Source organism: Podarcis tiliguerta (assembly GCF_965153285.1).
Source record: "Podarcis tiliguerta genome assembly, chromosome: 2".
NCBI classification, from domain to species: domain Eukaryota; kingdom Metazoa; phylum Chordata; class Lepidosauria; order Squamata; family Lacertidae; genus Podarcis; species Podarcis tiliguerta.
The window spans coordinates 56,470,427-56,492,186 of NC_139535.1; the positions used below are offsets into that span (position 1 = coordinate 56,470,427).

General features: G+C 45.2%; 3 protein-coding genes across 3 annotated transcripts; 1 reads left to right on the top strand and 2 right to left on the bottom strand.

The window, feature by feature from the left end:
* Positions 1–2,844: 2,844 nt before the first annotated feature.
* HIGD2A (HIG1 hypoxia inducible domain family member 2A) lies at positions 2,845–5,984 on the bottom strand. Its single transcript, XM_083424172.1, has 2 exons — positions 5,714–5,984; positions 2,845–3,850 (listed from the first exon to the last, which is right to left on the bottom strand). The coding sequence occupies exons 1-2, from the start codon at positions 5,853–5,855 to the stop codon at positions 3,684–3,686; spliced, it is 309 nt and encodes a 102-aa protein (XP_083280298.1). The 5' UTR covers positions 5,856–5,984; the 3' UTR covers positions 2,845–3,683.
* Positions 5,985–6,132: 148 nt separating this feature from the next.
* Positions 6,133–10,782, top strand: NOP16 (NOP16 nucleolar protein). The gene is made up of 5 exons (XM_083424113.1): positions 6,133–6,341; positions 7,429–7,543; positions 9,130–9,199; positions 9,652–9,758; positions 10,106–10,782. The coding sequence occupies exons 1-5, from the start codon at positions 6,235–6,237 to the stop codon at positions 10,247–10,249; spliced, it is 543 nt and encodes a 180-aa protein (XP_083280239.1). The 5' UTR covers positions 6,133–6,234; the 3' UTR covers positions 10,250–10,782.
* Positions 10,783–11,088: 306 nt separating this feature from the next.
* Positions 11,089–16,638, bottom strand: ARL10 (ARF like GTPase 10). Its single transcript, XM_083423946.1, has 4 exons — positions 15,384–16,638; positions 14,200–14,368; positions 13,742–13,917; positions 11,089–12,736 (listed from the first exon to the last, which is right to left on the bottom strand). Exons 1-4 carry the CDS (start codon positions 15,573–15,575, stop codon positions 12,560–12,562), a joined length of 714 nt encoding a protein of 237 aa, XP_083280072.1. The 5' UTR covers positions 15,576–16,638; the 3' UTR covers positions 11,089–12,559.
* Positions 16,639–21,760: the final 5,122 nt, after the last annotated feature.

Here is a 21,760-nt window from a genome sequence, read left to right on the forward strand (position 1 = left end):
TCTCCTGGAGAATCTAAAATTCTTAATGTCCAAGCAGCCATTGTGACGGAGGAGCTAGGAGGAACAGGGCTAAGGCTAAACATGAAAAGCTATCAACTAACACTGCCCCATTGTAGTTGCAATCGTTTATTGCAGAGTTCTTATTTTGTGGCTGCAAATAGTAAAGCCAAAATAAAGATCAGCTTCAGTGAAAGGATTTGGACTTATTAATATACAAACATAACTAGAAGGGCGAGAGGGGCATACAGCGTTGTTACTTGGTGGCAAATTCTTTGACTTTGTGCTGGTTGCTCATGCCTTTAGACTCAGGAACTGCTTTCGCTATGTCAGTATCTGCTTATTTATCTACACAAGACTAGAGTTTACAGCTGGCCATTAACACCTCACAATACAATCTTGTACACCATAACATACCAGTAGATACCATTAGATGTATATATTAGATGAGGAACCTGTGGCCCTTTAGATGTTGATGGACTACAATTCCCATCATTCCTGGCCATGTTGACTGGGGCTAAAGAAGTTGAAAGTCCAACAGCATCAGAGGGGCAACAAGTTCCCCATCTCTGTTGGTAGGGAATTGAAAGATACTCTGTGGACCTTCAGATGTCTGCTCAACTATAACTCCCATCAACCCGCCACGAGGTTGAATTGTAGTCCAATGGCGGGTGGATGACAGGCTCCCTATCCTTGCTGTAGGCCACTGTGTATTTAGCAGGACTTCTGAGGAAACAAACACAGTGCTCTACTGAGAGTCTTAACTTCAATGGCTATTGATAGCTTTAAATTGAATTTTAAAAATTCAATCCAGTGTATTGGAAACAGCTGCCACAGAATCCAGGTCCAATTAAAACCAGTTCTCAAAACAGATTGAGCTGTAAAAGAATCATGCTGGCACTATGACTTTGGGTGATGACAAACTGAGAACAAGTAACAAAATATTGGGTGTAGTTGCAGAAAGAATAATGGAAAGCTTTTCTATGAAGGTCTCTTTGTTGAAAACTTATTTGCTTCCCTAGTATTTCCACAGCACCTATTCAATTTGCTGGGCTTATACAACACAAAATAGAGGTTGCCGCCAATTACGGTACTCCCAAAAATCTGAGAATAGCATTCTGCATATTCTTCTCTGATGTCTCTTCATCCAGTATCAAACTTCCCATCTAATGAAGTGCATCTTCTACATGATTTGGGCCATATAGCTCTTGAATGCAAAGTGCCCCATTTCAATCTATTTTAGTGGCATCTGTTTTTCCTTAGCGACTGGCATGAAGAATTTCTTCATAGAATAATTTGTCCTCAGCAGATCTGGCAACTAGGCTAAACCTCTTCCTTCTGCGTACCAGATTTCCTCAATCTTACATTTAATTACCAGTCGGAAAATGTAAACAAACTTGATTCTACAGTGCAATAAGTGGACAATCAAAGAGGTTTTTCTGAAAAAAATAGTTAATCCTGTAATAGCTTAATAATATATCAACAGCCTTATTCAGCAGAGCAAGCTGCCAAGAATCTGCCTAACATGGCTTGTCTTATAAGTCAGACTGTTCCAGTTTACTAATGGTTATATCAGAGCAAATGAAATGCATTCAGTGGACAGCCATCACTATACTTAACTCATTGTTATGAAATAATGCTTTGGAAATAAAGTTTTCCCACTCACTCCACTTCATGTGTCTTCAAAACTTCATGTGTCCCAAGATGCCCAATTGCTTTATTTACATAACCCATCTTCCAGCAATTTGCATCAGCCATGTTTACATCCTTTTCTTATTCACAAACCGTGCAGCATAAACCATAATCAAGAGTTCTATACAGATCTACCCAAAAATAAGTCCCACTGAATTCAGTGGGGCTTACTCTAGGGTAAGGGGGTAGATGGTTGCAGCCCAAGTCATGTATCCATTTCCATACCCAGGCTTTTCAAGTCATCAGCCTGAATGTTGGGACTGAGTTTTGATTAGCAGGCCCTGATATAGGAGGAAGAAGAAACGGGGGTGGGTGGAAGCTCAGTGGTGGGAACCTGGGTTGGAAAACCTCACCTTTTCACCCCAATGCCAGTTACTTCAGAGCTCCCCCCCAGCTTCCTGCAGAGCAGATAGCCTTAGTGGAGGCAGAATAGGGGGTGGCAGCAACTGAACAGGAAGGTGCAGTCTTGTCGCCTAGAAACAGGTGCCATCTTTGCAGATGGGAGCAGACTCCCGTCTCCTCAACGGAGTACACATTTGGAATCTGGACATGCATCCAAGGCAAGCAAGTCTCACGAGTGAGTGTACCATGCCCTGTCTTTAAAAGCTTGGTGGCCAAGTCATGGAAACTTGTTGGGGGCATTTTCAGCACTTGTGTCCAGTTCTGAACGTCTTGCCTTGTTCCTGAATCATGACTCTTGAGCTCTATGTCTGCTGCTAAGCCTCTGCTATTACCTGGATAAAGATCTTTTTCTTACACATAAGTAAGAACTCGTGTGTGTGTGTGTGTTGGGTGGGAGCAGGACACTGAATGCATGAGGAACTGAGAGCAGTTGGCTAGAAGCTGGCACCAATAATAAAACAACCAGCATGTGCAAGAGGAGCGCATGTAGATACCAACAGCTGGCAAGGAGAAGAGAACAAAGAATAAGCTTACAATTTTGTTTCAGTTCAAAGACGCAAAGAGGTGTAATCTACTCCACCTTCGGATGTGAATATTTCAGATAGAGTAACCACAACTAGAAGTAAATTTCCCTCTTATTCAAAGGTTCTGCTCATCCCTTCCAGCCCTCAGGCCTTGTGATAAATGTGAGCAATTTCCGAAGTGTTTTGAAGCACAGAAGTGCCCCCAAGGTAATAAAGACACTTGTCCCAATTAGCTTTACTAATAACTTTTACTCCAATGTATTGATTGGCCTTGTCAGCCAAACCAGCTTTACGACAAGGCTATATAAGAGAGAACGGACACTTTGTTCTTGGAGGTAGCAGCAGCCAGACCATCAATAGAGGAGGTGAGCTGTTTATCTGGCCCTCCTCCACAGCTGCTAGAATGCTGCCTCCTCTTTTTGCACCTTTAGCGGACAGAGGGAAGCTTGCAACACCCCACTCTCTGCTGGCTGACTGATTAAAAACCCACCTGGGCTCATTCTAGCAGGGGAGTAAGGGCTACATAAAGACGTAGGCCAATGGTGGTGCCGCTTTGTGGGGAGGCAAGGGCAAGGGCCCCCCCCATAACATCTTCTTTGGGGGTGGCCTTGCCCTAATTGTTGGGAGAGAGACAGGGAAAATGTGCCCATGTTAATTCTCCTCAGCCTCTCGGTGGCTTTCAATACAATCAACGATGGTATCCTTCTGGAGCGGTTGTCTGACTTAAGGCTGGGTGGCACCACTTTGCAGTGGTTCTGGTCCTACTTGGATGGTCATTTCCAAGAGTGATGCTTGCGGAGTCAATTGAACATGTGCAAAACGCTCACTGCCTGTCATAATAATATCAGTGCAGAAAAATCCTTATATACCAGTGTCAAGGTTTAATTACTTGAATAAGCGAACACTGCTTTATGTATGCGTGAGTATATATATATTTAACGGAACCATCTGGCACCTGATGGTCACTACAAAATATCACCACACAAGGTGTGGAAAGCACCCTCTCCATTGCAGAAAGATTCAGTATGATATTGGATAGCCACACGTGGCGGCACAACAGTAGCAGGTTCACTTCTTTGGTTTCATTGCCGTAACCACCACACCCACCAATATGGCTGCGACGGTGAAGCCCTGGGCTAGAACACGTGCCCGCATCATCCTCTGGGACTGCAGGGTATTTCCCTTCTTGAAGCAGATGAGTCCATAGGCCAAAACTCCTGCTGTGCCAAGGCATCCTAAAGGGCAGGAGAAGAGAAAGAAGGAAATGTGACCATGTTTCCCCGTGAACTGAAAGTCAGGTTTTCATCAAAGAGGTGTAAGTCTAAACATTTTCTTTCAATCTCACTTCCTCCTTGGTAAAATAGTGAATAACCTCACAGGGGGAAACCCCGGTCTCAAGAAAAAGATAGTAAAGAATTCTACAAATGGACAATATTAGGAAGAGGAAGCCCTTCTTCTCTTGGAGACTGTTTCCCAAAGAGAAAATATCTGACCACATATCCCTGGGCAGGTGTGGGTGGGAATCAATGCTGCACGGAACTTCACTACTCTGCTCACCTGAGTGAAGAATACACCTAACACAGTGGTTTTAATACAATTTCAGTTTGAGAATCACTTGACTAAACACAATTCCTTCCTCTAGGTCAGTAGTTCTCAAAGGATATGGTGCACCACACTGGTGTGGCAGGAGAGGATGGCAAATGCGGTGGGAAGATTCAAGGACAATCAAACATTTAAACATTTCAGTGTAGCATAGTGTAGGATAGTATAAAAATATATTTTTTATTTGTAGAACATGGATAGATATCTTTTCAAAATGAGAGCAAAAGCATATGAAACTGCAGGCTCACACCTCTCATTGAGTTTGTATACATCCTTAAAGCACATATGTAAAAGGCTCATTTATAGTTATATTTTAGGAATGATTCATGTTCTTATGTAGCTGCATTGTTTGTTTTCTCCTCCAACAGCTCCCACCTCAACATAATCCACACAACCCAAAATCTAGATTACTGTTCATAGCTTTGTGGCCTCTTAAAAAGTAACACATTGGAACAATTGTTTGTGTGCTACTGCGGTCTACTTCATTAGACACAGAGAGCAGAGCTTTCCAAACTGTGTGTTGCAACACATTAGTGTGTCAGCTGTAGTGTGTAGATGTGTCGCATGAATGCTCCCCTTGCTCCTCCTGGGGCAGGAAAGGGTTAGTTTAATCTCTGGTTTGCTAGTAAAACTGAATTACTGTGTCACGAAATGAACCAAAACTTAATTACTGTGCTGCAAAATGACGCATGTCCATAAAGTGCGTCACCAATTTGAAAAGTTTGGAAAGCTCTGACAAAAAAGGTGATCCTCCATTGTCAGGTACAAGGATCACACACCATGCATCTGATGAAGTGAGTTCTACTCTGTGAAAGCTTATAACACAATAAAATTGTGCCACAACTCTATTTTTTTTTATTTGTTTATTTACTGCATTCATAGCCCACCTTTTTCCTCCAAGGAGTTCAAGGTGGCGTACAATGTTCTCCCCCTCCTCATTTAACCAAAACAACCCTGTGAGGTAGATTGGGCTGAGAGAAGACAGCGACTGGCCCAAGGTCAGCCAAGGAGCTTCATGACCAAGCAAGAGATCCAAACCCTTTAATCAAGTTCACCATCTTTCCCTCTTCAACTCCCAACTCCTAGGCCTAGTCTCTGGGCCTAGATGAATACCCCCAATACCAGGACATTTTGCTGGTGGAGATTACCCCACCCCTCTCCCTGCCAAGGAAAGTTTCGCAGGAGATATTTCCGTGTGTCAAGTCTGGCTGGTGTCAAAGCCACACTGGGCTGGGGGAGAGAAGCATGGCAGCCTTACTCCTATCAGCTTCCTATCCTCAGGAACGCCTGCTCATCTTTTGTTTTCCCTCTTTCTGGATTTGACCCCCTTTTTTTCTTTGACCGGTGCTGACCCAAGACATAATTGGCGGGGCCTGGGCTACAGCAGACGGCACCCCACCAACCCGTTTGACCTGGAAGGAAAAAGCTCTCCCTGTTGAACTAGGGTCTGCCCTAATTTGCCTCCCTCCCTCCCGGGTCCCTGGCCTCCCTCTCACCGATGGGCACGAGCGGATTCTCGCGGGTCTTGCGCCGGAACTTATCCCCGAACCCCTCCTCCGGGTGGTAGGCGGTTGGTGTGAAGCCCTCGATCAAGGGCGGGTTGTTGGGGTCGAAGGGCGGCGGCGCGCTCTGAGCCATGGTCGAACAGGCGCCGGAGGAGGCCACACCACGGGAAAGGCGGACAGGCTGCTTCGCGCTAAGTTATGCTTTGACCCACTTCGGCTACCGTACAAACGAGGCGGCGCGCGCGGCTTACCGTAGCCCAATAGCGCTCTTGGCTGGGCCGGAACTGCAATACGAGCACGTGTATTTCCCCGCCGCCGCCCGCCGTGCTGCTGGGAGTTGTAGTCCGCCTGACTCTCTCCTACAGGAACGCAACAGAGTCTGCCGAGTCCGCAGAACTACGTTTCCCATCGGGCATCGGGGCTATGCTCCCAGAGGCTCGGGCTTCTTCTACCTGTATTAGAAGCCGCGCGTGGCTGGATTGCTGCGGCCGATATTCCGCTGAGTCGCCGCGATGCCGAAAGCCAAAGGGAAGAACCGGCGGCAAAAGTACAACTATAATGTCGACCGCAAGAAGCAGAACAGGGCTTTCCGCAAGCGCGCGGCGCCCCGCATAAAATGGTGAGTGGCCAGGAATTGGGGTGAAGTGGAGACACCAGGTGGGCTTAGTAGAGAGAGAGAGGAGCGGGGCTGGCCGACCAACCTTCGCGTCTTAGCCGGGTGGGGATGGGGCATGTCGGATCTCAGTCAGGAGGGCTCACTCACCCAGAACCGGCCCAAGGCATGTTGGCACCTGAGGTCAACCACAAAATGTTGTGTCCTCTCTGCAGAGCCGGATGCCAAAGGAAGAAAAATAGAATTGGAGAATTGGAAGGGACTCCAAGGGTTATCTGGTCCAACCCCTTCAGTGCAGGAACTGGCCATCTCTAGAAGCACAGCAGAATCTGCTGGCTTCTGCACTGCCACCTTTCTTTCAGGTTTAGCCAGTCACCGAAGTTACAGTTGATAAAAATACAACCCTCCATTTGTTTCATTTTTGCCATTACTGGTGAGAAAGGCTGTTCTGTAATCCCTTCGCCATGCAGGGCATAGCCTAAGGGTACATGATGCAGCCGTTTGGCTGAAGCTAAGCATCAGGATGGGTGACCACCTGAGAATCCTGTGAATCTTGGAACTCCAAGAGGGAAGAAAGGTGGAATATAAACCAACCAACCAACGAAATACAAATAAGTAAATGCTGTATGGTGTTTTCTACATATCCTGCCCATGGAAGACAGAATGCTTTTCTGTCATTCGTAATGCTTGGGAGCAATTCTGGAGGGTATTGATTACACCAGATCAAGTACAGTACTGAATTGCCACTGGGCAAAGTTAATGGTACCGTAGTTCAAAGACCCTTCCCAAGCTAGACCTATCAGTAAATCAGATTTAAAAGTACTCCTGTGGAACCACGTGGTAGTAGACACCTCATATGTAGTAGCATTCTACCTACTTTCTATGTGTTGAAAGACTGCAGGCATTCAAGGAAACAAACAGGCTTCTAAAATTAATGAAATCAGGCATAACTGTCTAGAGTAGACAAATGTGGCTAATATTTTCTCTAAGTTAGTTGTGTGGCCATTCTTATTAGAGAGGGGAAGAACCCCTTCAAGAATGCTTAATATTAATGTATGATTCTTTTCTCCTCTCAACCCCCATCTCTGTTCAGTACACAAATCCGACACGCCTGGGATAGGACCAAAACTGTAAAGCAGAACCTGGCAGAAATGGGCCTGGCTGTTGATCCAAACAAGGCTATACCTATTCCGAAAACAATGCAACAGGTGAGTAGTGATATGTGAGGTAAAGTTTCCAGGTTGGGAGTTCAGCCAAAACTGGGTTATATACCAGTTTATGGGTGATGGATGCAGTCCCAGCAAGACAATATGTACAAAGTGGCAGCTGCAGAAATAGCTGGGGAAATTTCTGAGTAAGGAAATGCTATATCTAAGACATAAGGTCTCATGTGGTGTTTGGCTAGACACAAGGTATGTATGAAAGCAGTTGCTAAAATGTTATTTCAAACCTGTTTGTGAGAACATAAAAAGGTAGTATTTCAAACTCATTTACACTTTCCCACTTCACCCTTCATACTAGATACAATCGTCAAAATGATAAAAAACTTTGAGTCAGGGAAACCATGGGCAAAAAAGTTTGCTTGCTTGCTGCATTTATATCTTGCCTTCTTCTCCAGTGAGCTCAAGGTGGCACGTATGGTTCTCCTCTACACAATAACCCAGTGAGGAAGTTAGGCGGTGATTGACCCAAGGTTACCCAGTGAGCTTTGTGGCCAGGTGGGGGTTTGAACCCTGGTTTCCCAGGTCCTAGTCCAATACTCTAACCACTACACCACAGAGGTTGTATCATTAGAAGTCCTTTGAAACCACCAATGGGTGCTGCATAGATATTTTATATCTATGTCATTTTAAATTGTTATTGATGTTAATGTTGTATTTTTAGTTTTAGATTTTATAATTTATGTGGAAATTGTTTTCCATTTGGTTTTGCATCTTTTGATGTGTTTTATTTATTGTTTATGACTTTTGTTATGTTGGTAATTATATAAATCTTGGCATGTTGTAAGCCGCCTTGAGCATAGTTTCAACTATGGAAAGGCGGCATACAAATAAAATGATGATGGTGGTGGTGGTGGTGGTGGTCAGAAGCACAAATGGTCAGATGGAGAGTTTGGTGAATTCCAAACCTTGGGATGTTTCCATGGTATTTCTGCTGATCTAGTAAAAATCTGCATCTTTCTGTGGCGCCCTTGATGAGGGATATATTTGACACTCCACGAGAGGTGGTCGACTCTTCTTCCTTGGAGGTTTTTAAGCAGAAATTGGAGGGCCATCTGTCATGGATGCTTTAGCTGAGATTTCTGCATTGCAGGGGGTTGGACGAGATGATCCTCGGGTACCTTCCAACTCTTAAGATTCTATGATCCCAATGTTCCTTGGAACATAAATTGTGTGGGTTTGTGAAAGTACTGCAGAATGACTTTCCTAATGATAACTTATTCTAGGGATGCTACCAAAATTTGAGTTACTTAGTAGTCTGAAATGACTGCATTGGTGAAGTACCATTGCATCATGTTTGCCTTAAGTGTTATCGCATTTGGCCTTTTGTGAAAGACAAATCTAGTGAAACTTTGTTATTCGGGTGCTTTTATCTTCTCCAATTAATATTAATGAGAATGATGAAATTAGAAAAACAAATGGGGTGGTTGGGAATCCTTTTAAGTCCTTAAGGAAAGATGAAAACATGCCAGCTAAGGCATTTATAAAGTTAGGTAGCATTTTAGAGCATCGAAAGCAATGCATAAGAAATGTATTGGTATAAAACATGATCTACCATGTCTTTTAAAATGCAGGTGCTGAAAATGGAAGTGGATGGACAAGAAGCAAATGTGAAAACTGTGCGGAAGCCATATGTACTAAATGGTTGGTAATAGCTTCATATTGGCAATGAATATGTTGGCCTGATGCCTCATACTGAAACCTTTTACCTGAACTGTTGTAACTCTAAATCCGGAGAGCAACCATTTATCCTATTCAAATTAAGTGCAGTATTCTGGAGTGTATCAGCTCTCATTGTCAGGGAAACACTGGTGATATCATGCATAGTCTTTTGTTGTTGTGTGTGGTTTTTGTAACTTGGAGGCCACTTCTGTCTGAACCAACCCCCCCTCCCATCTTCTGTTAGACCCCAAAGGCTGTCCGGCCACAAAAGGATCACGCCGCATGGCGAACTGCTGGTTTGCAAGAGGAAATGTGGGTGACCTCAGTGATCCTACTAGTTGAATCTAGCTGTATTTATTCTGCTCGAAAAAGCCCACACAGGGTGCAAAAACGCTTCCCTCTTCTTCACTGCCTTTTCCTTTTAACACTTAAAGAGTTGGAATCTGAGGCCAGCCTCCCAGAGAAGAAGTCAGAGACGCTCTCCCGAGATCTTATTGACTATGTCCAGCACATGATCCGGAGCCATGGTGAAAACTACAAGGTAGGCACTCTTTGTTATAGAAGCTCCACAGCGAATGGTTGCAGCTGCTAGCATTAGAATGTCCAATTTTCAGTATTTCCTGGTTTCTCTGTTTTTTAAAAAACAAAAACTGCTGAGCTCACTCAATTCCCTGTTTGCTTCCATTTTTCATCCATAGTGCTTTCCTGTACCCTGAGCTGAACTCAGTCTACATTTTCTGACTGCACTCCTGTGGTTGTAATTTTCCATTTGCTTTGTGCACAGCCACTTGTTGACTCTTGGTGTACAGTATACTGCTTGTTTTCTGGGTGTGGGAGGCCTCCTTAAGGCTGAGGTAGCTCATTACAACTTTACTCTTCACCTCCTAGGCTATGGCACGTGATGAGAAGAACTATTACCAGGACACACCAAAGCAAATAAAGAGGAAAATCAATGTATATAAACGCTTCTACCCTGAGGAATACCAGACCTTTGTTGCCTCTCTGCAGCCAGAGAAGATGGAACAGCAATGATTTTACTCACCAAAGAAATGGGCAGAAGCAGCTGCACCTATATTATTTCAGATGCTAGTTTGCCCTCAAGTGACTTCTGGTCAGGGACTGAAATGTTGGATTATCTATAATTGTGCCCTTTGAAGAGAGAAGATGGGAAGGTGTTTATGTAGATGGGATTTTGTCTGACCTCTAATTGTTAGAGAGCCCTTGCTGCATTCTGCTTGCACCATCTTAGCTTTGGGATATATCCTAGATGAAATAAACTTCTTTCCCAAACCCCCAGTCAGTAACAAAGCACAGCCAAAGGATGTTTCCTGTTCTTGCTGTGTGAGTGGCAAGCAGCTTTGCCAAACCATCTGGAGAACAGGTGGGGAAGACTGTCCTAAGGAAATTTTGGTACACCATCCAGCTATGGAAACAAGAAGCCATGGTAAACCAATGTAATCAAAAGTCAGTATGTTTTCAAGCATTCTTTTATGAAGAGTAAAATATTTCCCTTTCTTTTAAAAAAAAAGAAGTTTCTTTAAAAAATTGGTCTCTTACTATGGAAAGGTGTCTGTTTCTTGACTTTTTGCAGCTATAGTATTTTAAGTCCTATTTTTGTGTATCAGCAGGTCCACCAGTGAGATGACATTATACAAGTACAAAGGAAAGCTGACCTTGGGAAGGCTCCTATGAAAATACACATACAGAGAGAGAAAGAGAGAGAGAGACCCCTTAACTGTAATTATGTACATGTATTGGCAGTGGCCTTAACACTCCTTGAGTTCTGCCTTTCTTAACAGCAATAACACATGACACTGCTGGCCTTGTGATATCTCTAGTTGCATAGAAAACACAACCATATCCCTTACAGCTGAGACAAACAACTCAAGGTTTATTTGATACAGTGGGGAGGGGGGCATAGTGTAAACAGTTGGTCACCAATTATCCATTTCATACAGGCAAGAGGAACTTAGGGCTAGGAGCCACAGGCACAAACAAAGCTTCTCATAACCTTTGATGGGACAGGAGAGGTGATCAGGTTTGGCTAAAGGAGTGTAGCCCAAGCTCAGGCAGTACTGCTGTTTTCCTGCTGTGAGGAAAGGGAACAGGAAGTTGGCATGTGTACTGTTTGAGAAAGAGCACACAAGGGTTGGGTTAACTCTGCTTGTAAACACAAGGTCCCTCTGCAGGACTGCCTGGCTGAACATGTAAAACATTTCCTTTCTCTAGAGGTAAGATTGGCATTTTGTCTGAGACCAACTTCTTCCACATCACGGGCAGCCCAAACTCTGAGGCTGGCTCTTGGCATGTCCCAGCCACCACTATCTGACTGTATAGTTTCCAGTTCAGGAGGAATATGGATTATATAGGAATGAGTCCTGAGCCAGGTGACTTGAGATCAAACATAGCACCAAACTGAGAAAGGGATTTGCAGCTTCATTAGCCTGGGCACAGCAATTCATATTAGGTACCTCAAATTCCCCAGTTCCTTCTGCAGCTTTTCACTGAAATTCACAACTCTTGCTTTCTTCAGAAAGAGATTAAGGGTAGTAATTCACTGGGGGCTAACTTGACTTTGGAAGTTGAGCAAGGACACTTGGAGCAAGGAGCTAGTGCCTCAGAAGCACAATTGGTCCAACATGCTTAGGCTAAGGAAATGGCTGTAATTCAAGGGCATGTAGTATGTTGGAGCGGGATCAGCTAAGCCATCAAGTTGCTTATCAGGTATGATAGATTTTATTGCACTAATAAGTAGCATTTAAAGCCCTAACAGCCATCAGGGACACCTCAACAGAATAGCTGCTTGCACATGCTCTGCTGAGATGCTCCTTTAACACCCGCACTCAGACTAGCCCTCATGGCAGTTTGAGATGGTACATCCTGTTCCCCACTAATTTGAGTGAGGATTTAATAGTATTTCATAGGGGCACAGTCAATCCCCAGCTTCTCAAAAGGGCAGTGAGGGATGAGGTATTCCAGCCTGCACAGGGCAGACTTTTCCTATAGACCTGCTGTGTCGAGTCTTGAAGACAAAGCGATAGTTCTTAGTGCAAATATTGACAGTGCCATTCCCTAGGACTTTCAGCAGCCGATGCCAGCAGCCACCCCCAAGACTACTGTATTATCCCCACGGTCAGTATATTTTGCCCCTGTTTTAGCCAAGGTCTCGGTGGTTATATTGGTGGTAAGGCTTCTTTCCAGAAGGGGGTTTAGTAAACACCTAAAAAATTCTTTTGAGGACCTGGAAAGCCTGTTTCTCTGAGGATAAGATCTCAAGAAGCTAAGAGGAAGCTAAGAGTTGGCTCCATGTGGCTTGAATATCCTGGAGATGTTGAAGAACCTTCAGACCTGAGCCAGGAGTTTGAGCAGCAGGTTCTTCAGGTGGAGAACACTGTTTGTGGTGGTCAGGCCAGCATCAGTAGCACTTGTGGGCAGAAGAAAGAATTCCCTTTGATGTTTCAGGGTGTTCAGTGCCAGCTCCTCGTGCAATTCTGCCACACTCAGCGCATCACTCTTGTCCTAGAGTGGATATAGATCACAGGTTGAACAAATGACACCGCTTCCCCACCCGTCCTTAAGAGAACTGTATTTAAGCACACCTTTAAATCTACTTTCACTCGTTCTCAGACAAGAATCCGTGTGAAAAGGAGAGCTGGGAAGGAGACAGTTATACTTGACATTAAATGCTGATGACGACACCATAAGCTATCCAATATACTTAGTCATGTCAGTACAAGCAAATGATATACAGAAGATGTCAAGCATACAGACAAGATCTGCATTGCAGGGGGTTGGACTAGATGGCTCTTGGGGGTCCCTTCCCTCTCTGCACGTTCAGGGTTCCATCTCCAGATCAGGGGTGGGGAACTAGACTGAATGTGGCCCTCCGGGCATCTCCATCTGGCCCTTGGAACTCTTCCCCAGGACACATCTCTCACCAGCCCTGCTCTGCACCTTCCTTGTGTGCATTTGCCTGGCTAGAATGTTATCACTGAACTGTGATAACGCCTCTTGCTTGCCTGGATGGAGGATGGAGAGATGTGTGTGTGTAAACACTGCTAACCTTTGTGTGGCCTACTATACAAAAGATAACTTCTGCATTGCTTACTATATATCCGTTAACATGGCCAGTTTTGCCTCTGGCCCCACTCCACTCAAGCACACAGAGAGACACAAAGACCCAACTTTCCCTTGCAGCAGGCAGGTCTGGACAGATGCAATGACTCCTCCCCTCTAGAGATGATGTTGCAAGTTGAGGATCCTGCTTGTCTCCAGCAGGAGGAGTCATCCCTATCAGGAATGGTGTCCTGCTCCATCTGGTAAAAGGTTCCTCTGCCTTGCTCTAGTCTAGACCCAGTCTTTATCAACTTTGGATCCCCATAAGTTGTTGGACTACAACTCCCATCATTCCTAGCCAGAATGTCCAGTGGTCAGGGATGATGGGAGTTGTAGTTAAAGAACATCTGTGGGCCCTAGGTTGAGAAAGGCTTCTGCAGATAGTCCCAAGTGAAAGAAGAGGCCCACCTGTTTGTTAGCGAGAACTATCAGAGGCAACTGGGGGTCCTCTGCTAGCAGGCCATGGAGCTCCTGTCGGGCAGTGTGGAGGCGCAGGCCATCTGCAGAGTCCACTACAAACACTAGGACATGGGCTTTGCTGAGGTAGTGGTTCCAGTACGAACGTAGATTCTGGCTGCCACCAACTGAGACACAAAAAGGACCAAAAATAAAAACCATACATGTTGAGTATATGGCATGTTTTTGGCACCCATCCACTGCCAAAGAAAAGAGGTGCATGGAACACTCAGTTCTGTTTTAGGCACATAGAACTTCTAGTAAAACCCTCCCTCCCCAAATATTTGTGATGCAATGACTTAGAGAGAATTCCTTGCACATTTCCCTCACAGCAATGATACAAGGCCGCTTCCAAAGTTATCCCACTGTCCCAGACTGCCTTGCTTCCAGGAGGCTGTGGTAGGACTTACCCTCCAGGAGGTCCATCTGGAGCCCATTGGCCTGCAGTTGTGCTGAGTTGAAGCCCTGAGTGGGTGCTATGTGCATCTTGGCTTCTGTGCTGCAGATATAGTGGATAATGCTGCTTTTTCCAGCCCCATCCAAACCAAGGACCAAAATCTGATACTCACAGGAAGGTGGCTGAAAAGAGAAGAAAGGCTTCGAGGCACAGCGGTAGCATAGCTGCAGGAGGGCCTTTCATGACTGGCAGCCTCACCTGTGGCTATTATTTGCCAAGTCTGCAAAACCAGACTTCATGTTTGGGTTGTGTGTAAAGCTGTTATTGTTAGGCTGTCGGGGAAGGTCACTTAGAGATGAAAGAGATGGCTAGCCTTGCACTGTTAGATGCAGTTGCAACAACTGTTCTTAGATTAAGCATCCAAACAAGGAAGATACCAGCCAAATTGAAGATCAAGCTATTTTGTGTACTATACACAAACCTATGTAACCTATGGAGCAAAAGTTCTTAGATTAAGCATCCAAAAACAATATACTTGATCCTGATTCTGTCTTCTGAAGCACTAGCTACCTCTCCCAGTTTGATGTCAACTGCAAATTTGATGAGCATCCCCTCAAATCCTTCATCCAAGTTGTTTAAAAAGACCATTGGCCCAGGACAGATCCCTGCAGTCGGCCCCCCATTTATCACTTTTTTCCAGGATGACAAAGAACCATTACCGAGTACTCTTTGAGTTGAGTCAGCTAACCATCTACAAATCCACCCAACAATTACTCCATCTAGTCCACATTTTACCAGCTTCCTTGCAAGAATAGGGGGAGGGGGGCTTTGTCAAAAGTCTGAAGCACTATGTCCGCAGCATTCCCCTGATCCACCAAGCTTGTACCTCTATCCTCTATGAAAAATGAAATGAAATTCTTCTGGCATGACCTGTTTTTGAGAAACTCATGCGGGGTCTTAGGAATCACGGCATCCTTTTCCAAGTGCTCATGGACAGGACTGTTGAATTATCTGTTCTAGGACCTTTCCTGGAATCACGACCCCATCTGACCAGTCCCCCTAAGGCAAAGGACTGATCTGGATGGATCCAAACATATTCCTTCCTTTTAGCAACTGCGCTGCAGTTGTCCCAGGGGGAGACTGACAGAGTAGCACTGGCCTTGAGTATAGGGCGCTCCCAGCCTCCACCCATCTTACCTCCTCGCCTCCGGGTGCGTTGCGCCCCAGCTCCGCTTCCAGCTGCTGCTCCCAGCGCCCCCTCCAGCCGATGCAGCTGTCGTTGACGTCTCGGAAGTAGATCTTCCAGGCGATGAAAAGGAGGGAGCCCAGGGCGGCCACCGCTGCGCCCAGCGCCAAGCTCAGGTGTCTGATGGCGCCAGCAGGAGCCATTGACGAAGGAACCGGACTGAAACAACTTCCAATCAGGCGGAGAGGCAACTGCAACAACACAAGCAGCGCCTCACTCCGAATGAACCCGCACAGAAAAGTCCCCTACAGCCTCCTGGGCTTGCCTTAAATCCGTGTGCTTCCTTATTTCGCAAGTTAGCAACCTGGGTTGAAGAGGTTTGTGTACTAGCAAGTGCAGCGATCCACAGCAGATGCGCCCAGCTGACCAACAACAGCCTCTGTGCGTGCGCGCGCGCTGCTGACTCAGTCTAACCAGCCAGAGAATTTCCCGGCCGGTGGCAGCATCAGCCCCAGCAAACTGCGGACGGAGTCCGGCTGACGTCACTCTCGGCCTTAAAGGGGACTTGCTCTGTCTCTCCACCTAGTAAGATTCCCCGGGGGCGGGCGATGGGTGACAGAGAAAGAGAAAATGCATTGCTGGGCGTAATATTGCCTTACACCAAGGCGGAATTCGCACTATTGCTGGATTGAGACTGCCTTTATACCTGACCGCTGGTCATGCTGCCTGGGAATACAGTAATGGGAGCTGGGGTCCAATGACATCTGTAGGGCCACAAGTCCCCCTACCCATGTCCAGGGCTGGCCCACCCATGAGGCACGGTGAGGCAATTGCCTCTAGTGGCAGGATCCACAGGGGCAGCAGATCTGGATGTAGATCTTTAATTACACCTTGTTCTTGCGGTATAACTTCACTCACCTTTTCTTCCCTGGTGGGGAGGTGCCATTTTGTGGTTCACTCCAGAGGCCAAAAAGTTTCAGGCCAACCTTGGTCATGTCTCATACCAAGATGACAGGACATTTTGCATGCAGAATGTCCTAGGTTTCATCTCTGGCATCTCCGGGTAGAGCAAAGGGAGAAGAAGCTTGCCTGAAACCCTAAAGAGCTGCCTCTGGTCAGTGTAGACAGTACTAACCTAGATGGACCAAATGGTCTGAGGGTTTGTCCATGCCCAAGCAAAATGCAGATTGGAACTGGTCTGCCTCTGAGGCACAGCCATGAAAATAATGTTGGCGGCATCCTGTTCTCACAGTGGCCAAACAGGTAGACTGATTATTCTTATCTGGAAGCCCCGTGTTCCTGCTATGTATATGAAGCTAGTTAACTTTTCTAAACCACCTTGGGAGGGCTTGATATTGAAAGACAGCACATAACTGGTATTTTAGATACATAAATATTGAAGTGGAGGGAAAACATCTGAAGGGGGGAACTTTCTTTTCTTGTAAATGTTTTATATGATTATTTCATTTTAAAATGTACATAAAACAAAGAGAACAATGATAACAAAAGACAAAAATTAAAAGATGAAAAAGAATTGGGGGGGATTTCTGAGGAACCATATTGTCTTGACGGGAAGAGAGAATAAGAGAGAATAAAAGAGAAACAGCTCCTGCCCACAACAGCCAGGATAGGGACTTGATCTCAGACCCCTCTCTTAATTCCATTGCAACACTGTATTATTATTAGTATTTTTTATTAAACTCTGAGCAGCCTTTGAAAAGTGTGTCATGATTCCTAAAGGTATATTTTATAAAGGTGTAATGGTATTGAATACCCAGCCCATTGCGGAAGAAAAGCACCATTTATGTGGGAGGAATAAATTGCCATTTTCAGAATTATTTCCATCTCCCTTCTCTAACATATTTGCATTAAAAAATAAAAGCAACAGCATTATTTGCTGGAACTGCAGTGTCAAGCAGATACCTTGCCTAACAACAATCCTTTGCTGATTCAGGACACTCAGTAAATTCTAACTTTCCCAAAGGTCACAAAACAATACTGCAATATCTGTGCAGTTTCCTTTGTTTTCTGTATGGGGTTATTGGGATGCAACCCAACCCTGTTTTCAAGGGCTTCTCTGCAGCTATAAGTGCTAAAGCTCAATGGAAAGTGGCTGTTGCCCTCTCCCCTGGCCCATGTACTCTAGACTATGGACCTTCTGAGTTATTTTCTCTCTTTATCCTGAAACCCTTTAAAGAAAATCTAAATGAGAAAGAGTTAAGATTGTTAGTATGCATAGTTACTGAATTGTCTTAAACTTATTATATTAGTACTCACCTTTTGCATCTGTTTTGTTTTACTTTTAATTTGTATTTTCAAAAAAGGTTTGATAGATAGATAGAGGCTACTAACCCTGAACATTGTTCTACCTCCACTGTCAAAGGCAGCATGCTTTGGAATATAGGTTGAATATTAGTACCTTCATAGGAAATCCTTGTGAGCCCTACACAAATGTTTGCAAGGTTCCAGTTTCACTCTTCTTCTAAAAACAACAACGTTACTTCTAAAGTTCCTACTTTTTTCTTTGTGCTGTACAGAGATTAAAAGACAAACCGACCCCTTGCCTTCAAGCTCACAAACTAACAGACATCATACAAAAGGAAAACGTAATGGGGAGGGAAGAGGAAAACAAGAAGGCATAACTTATTGAAGTTATATAATTGTTCTGGACAGTTCCCCCCTCCCCCGCCTTTAAGTACACATGCATACCAGGACTTGGCAAAAGTTGCCCCCTCCACATCTCACCAAACCTTCGTCTGCTGCAAAGAGGTGTGTGGGTGTGCATGTGTCAGGGACTTTGGGGTGGGGGCAAATTACAGCCTTGAAATGTGGCTTCAAGGTCTGTCATTTGATTTGTAACTAAATTGCTTCTGTATTACTGAATACACTGGCAATTCAGCAACGTTACGCAAAACTAGAGCACAAAATCACAATTCCCATCGTTTCATAACAGGCCTTCCAAGCATGACTAGCCTGGTGGAAAGGAGAGAACCAGCAGGACATGATTATATCTAGATATAAATACTATAGGAACAGGGAAGGCATACTGGAGTTGGTGTTGCTCTGGTTGTTAAAGAAAGCATCAAATTAGCAAGCCAGAAATCCCCAAAGGGGCAGATTCCTCAATAGCACTGTGGAAATTACAGGCTGGTTGGCTTAACGTCTGCCTTAGGAAAACTGGTGGGAGGTATTGTTCAAGATAAAACAACCAATCATATAGGTAAAAAAGATAAAGGACCCCTGGATGGTTAAGTCTAGTCAAAGGCGACTATGGGGTTGCGGCACTCATCTCGCTTTCAGGCCGAGGGAGTCGGCATTTGTCCACAGACAGCTTTCCGGATCATGTGGCCAGCATGACTAAACCACGTTTAGTGCAACGGAACACCGTGACCAGTCATCTAGAAGAAGCTGTGCTGAAGCAGAGTCAGCATGAGTTCTGCAAGAGTAAGGCCTGTTTTATTAACCTACAGTGGTACCTTGGGTTACATACGCTTCAGGTTACAGACTCCGCTAACCCAGAAATAGTACTTCGGATTAAGAACTTTACTTCAGGATGAGAACAGAAATCATGCTCTGGCAGCGCAGCAGCAGCAGGAGACCCCATTAGCTAAAGTGGTGCTTCAGGTTAAGAACAGTTTCAGGTTAAGAATGGATGTCCAGAACGAATTAAGTACTTAACCTGAGGTACCACTGTATTAGTTATTTGAGTGTCAACAACCATATAGACAGAGGTGATCCAGTTGACACAGTGTGCTTGGATATTCACAAAGCTTTTGACTGCTTAGTAAGCAGATACAGGACAAGAGGAATACATATTATTGATTAGGAATTGATTACATAACAGAATGCAGAAACTAGGAGTAAATAGATAGTTGTCTTGATGGAGGGATGTAGAAAGTGGAGTCCCCCAAGGATCAGTATTGGGACTTGTGCTTTTTAACTTTTTTTTTTTTTAAAGATCTAGAGTTAGGGGTGAGCAGTGAGGTGGACAAGTTTGCTGATGATACTCAGTTGTTCAGTCATTAAAACAAAGAAGGATTGCAAAAAGCTTCCAAAGGACATCTTCAAACTGTGTGAATGGGTGGTAAAATGGCAAGGGCAATTCAATGTAAATAAGTGTGAACTCATGCATGCTGGGGCCCCAAATCCTATTTAACCTATACACTTATGGAGTCGGAACTGGTGATGACTAACCAGGAAAAAGAGTGAACAACTCAATGAAGAAGCTGACACAGTGTGTGGCAGCGGTGGGAAAAAAAAGAAAAAATCATGCTAGGAATTATTAGGAAAGGGATTGAAAATAAAACTGCCGATACAAGTACAAATCTATGGTGCAACTGCTCCTGGAACACTGTGTACAGCTCTGATTGCCTCACCTTAAAAAGGTTATTTTCGAGCTGGAAAGGTTTCAGAAAGGTGGAACCACAATGATCCGAGGGGTGGAGCAATACCCTTATGAGAAAAGGCTGCTGCATTTGGGGCTTTTTAGAGGTGACATGATAGAAAGATACAGTGCCTTTTTCTGGGGGGACACAGGGGTACACATACCCCAGACATTAAGTTTGGCCTCACTGAGGGGCAGTATTTCAATATGAGTAGGAAAATGAGAGTACCCCCTAAACATTTTCTTTTTAGAAAAAAGCACTAGAAAGATATAAAATTATGCATGGAGAAAACGAACCATTTTTCTCCATCTCTAGTAACACTAGAACTCGTGGACATACAATGTAGCTGAATGTTGGAAGATTCAGAACAAAAGAATGTACTTTTTCTTCACACAGCACAAACTATGGAACTCGCTCCCAAAGGAGGCACTGATGACAACCGACGTGGACGTCTTTAAAAGAGGATTAGACAGATTCATAGAGAACAAGGCCACTGTATATCAATGCCTGCACCATCCTTGCGCTCTGCCCGTCTCCGTTGCCAGAGCCCGTACACTTCTGAATACCAACGGCTAAGTTCCCTCAGAATTAGTCTCTCAAACGCCGCGAGCTTGAACTCTCGCGAGATCGTTAAGCTTATGTATTGCGCTCCCTCCGCCAGCGTCCTTTGAGTTGCATGTCGTCAGCCGCGTTGCTGCTGACCTGGCTTGGTCTGGCTTGAGCTCTTCCTCCCGGCTCGGGCTGCGCCATGGCGCCTCCGGATCTCGTTGACCGGCGTCTGCTCGCGGGCGGCCTCCTCCGCCTCCTGCTCTCGTCCGACTCGTGGGCGCAGCGGGCCTGTTAGTACCGGGGGAACCCAGTCCGGGGGCTGCGGGCGGCCCAGGAAGAGAAGGGAGGTAAGAGAAAGAGGCGGGCGGGAGGGCAGGCAGGCAGGCAAAGCAGCCGAGCGCGGCCTTGTTGTTTACGGCGCATAGTGGGCGGGATAGGCCGGTCGTGGAACCGCCGCAGACCATCAGGAGGAGGCTGGGCTCGGGGATGAAAGGCTCCGGCGGAATTTATTTTGCGCGACACCTTCCCAGACATCTGCTTGGAAGAGCCTGAAGCCTACAGTATTTGGAAAATACCTGAACTCCCCCCCCCCGGGACAGGGCGGGACGTGGACGGAAGATGCTGCTTGTGGTGAAATCTGAGGCAACCGCCTCTTTTTCTTAGGGTGCCATCCTAAAAACACTTACTTGGGAGCAAGGCCTATTGCAGGCTCCGTGAGACTTGCTCTCGAGTAAACATGCAAAAATATATTAAACGCGTTTTTAATCTCGCTGCATGCGTTTTGTAAACTAACGCCTCTCCTTTCCCTGTCGGTGTTCAGCCTAACTATGCATGTCTACTCGGAAGCAAGCCAAATACTAATACTAATTTACTGTTTATACCCCGCCCATCTGGCTGGGTTTCCCCAGCCACCTTGGGCGGCTCCCAACAGAATATTAAAAACACGATAAAACGTCAGACATTAAAAACTTTCCTAAACATTGAGTTCAAAGGGGCTTACTCTCTGGAAAGCGAGTATAGGGTTGTAGCCTACCCTATGAGACGGACCTGTTGCCTACACTTGTCGGTGGTGAGGCTCCCTCCCTTACACACTTGCTTAGGGAATGATTGTTAGTGGACTAAACCTTTTGAGCCTACAGCAAAACTTATTTTCTTTGCATGTTGATGGTTGTTCAAAGTGATTCATAATAATATGTAAAGTGCCTCAACAGTTAGATGTTGTATACAGTTAGTATGTTAAAAGCAGCCCATGCCACTAGCCCATGCATCCTCTCATTATTGGAGGAGGAAGAGAATAGGCTCACTTGGATTTAAACCGCTTGCTTGGCTGCAAGAAGTAGCAGTTGTTGGTCTCTAGGGAGAAATGCTGGACAAGACTTAAGTGGCCATTTGGACTCGGTGCCTCTTGAAGCTGCATTTACAGCATCTGTCTACTGTTACTTGCAACCATATGG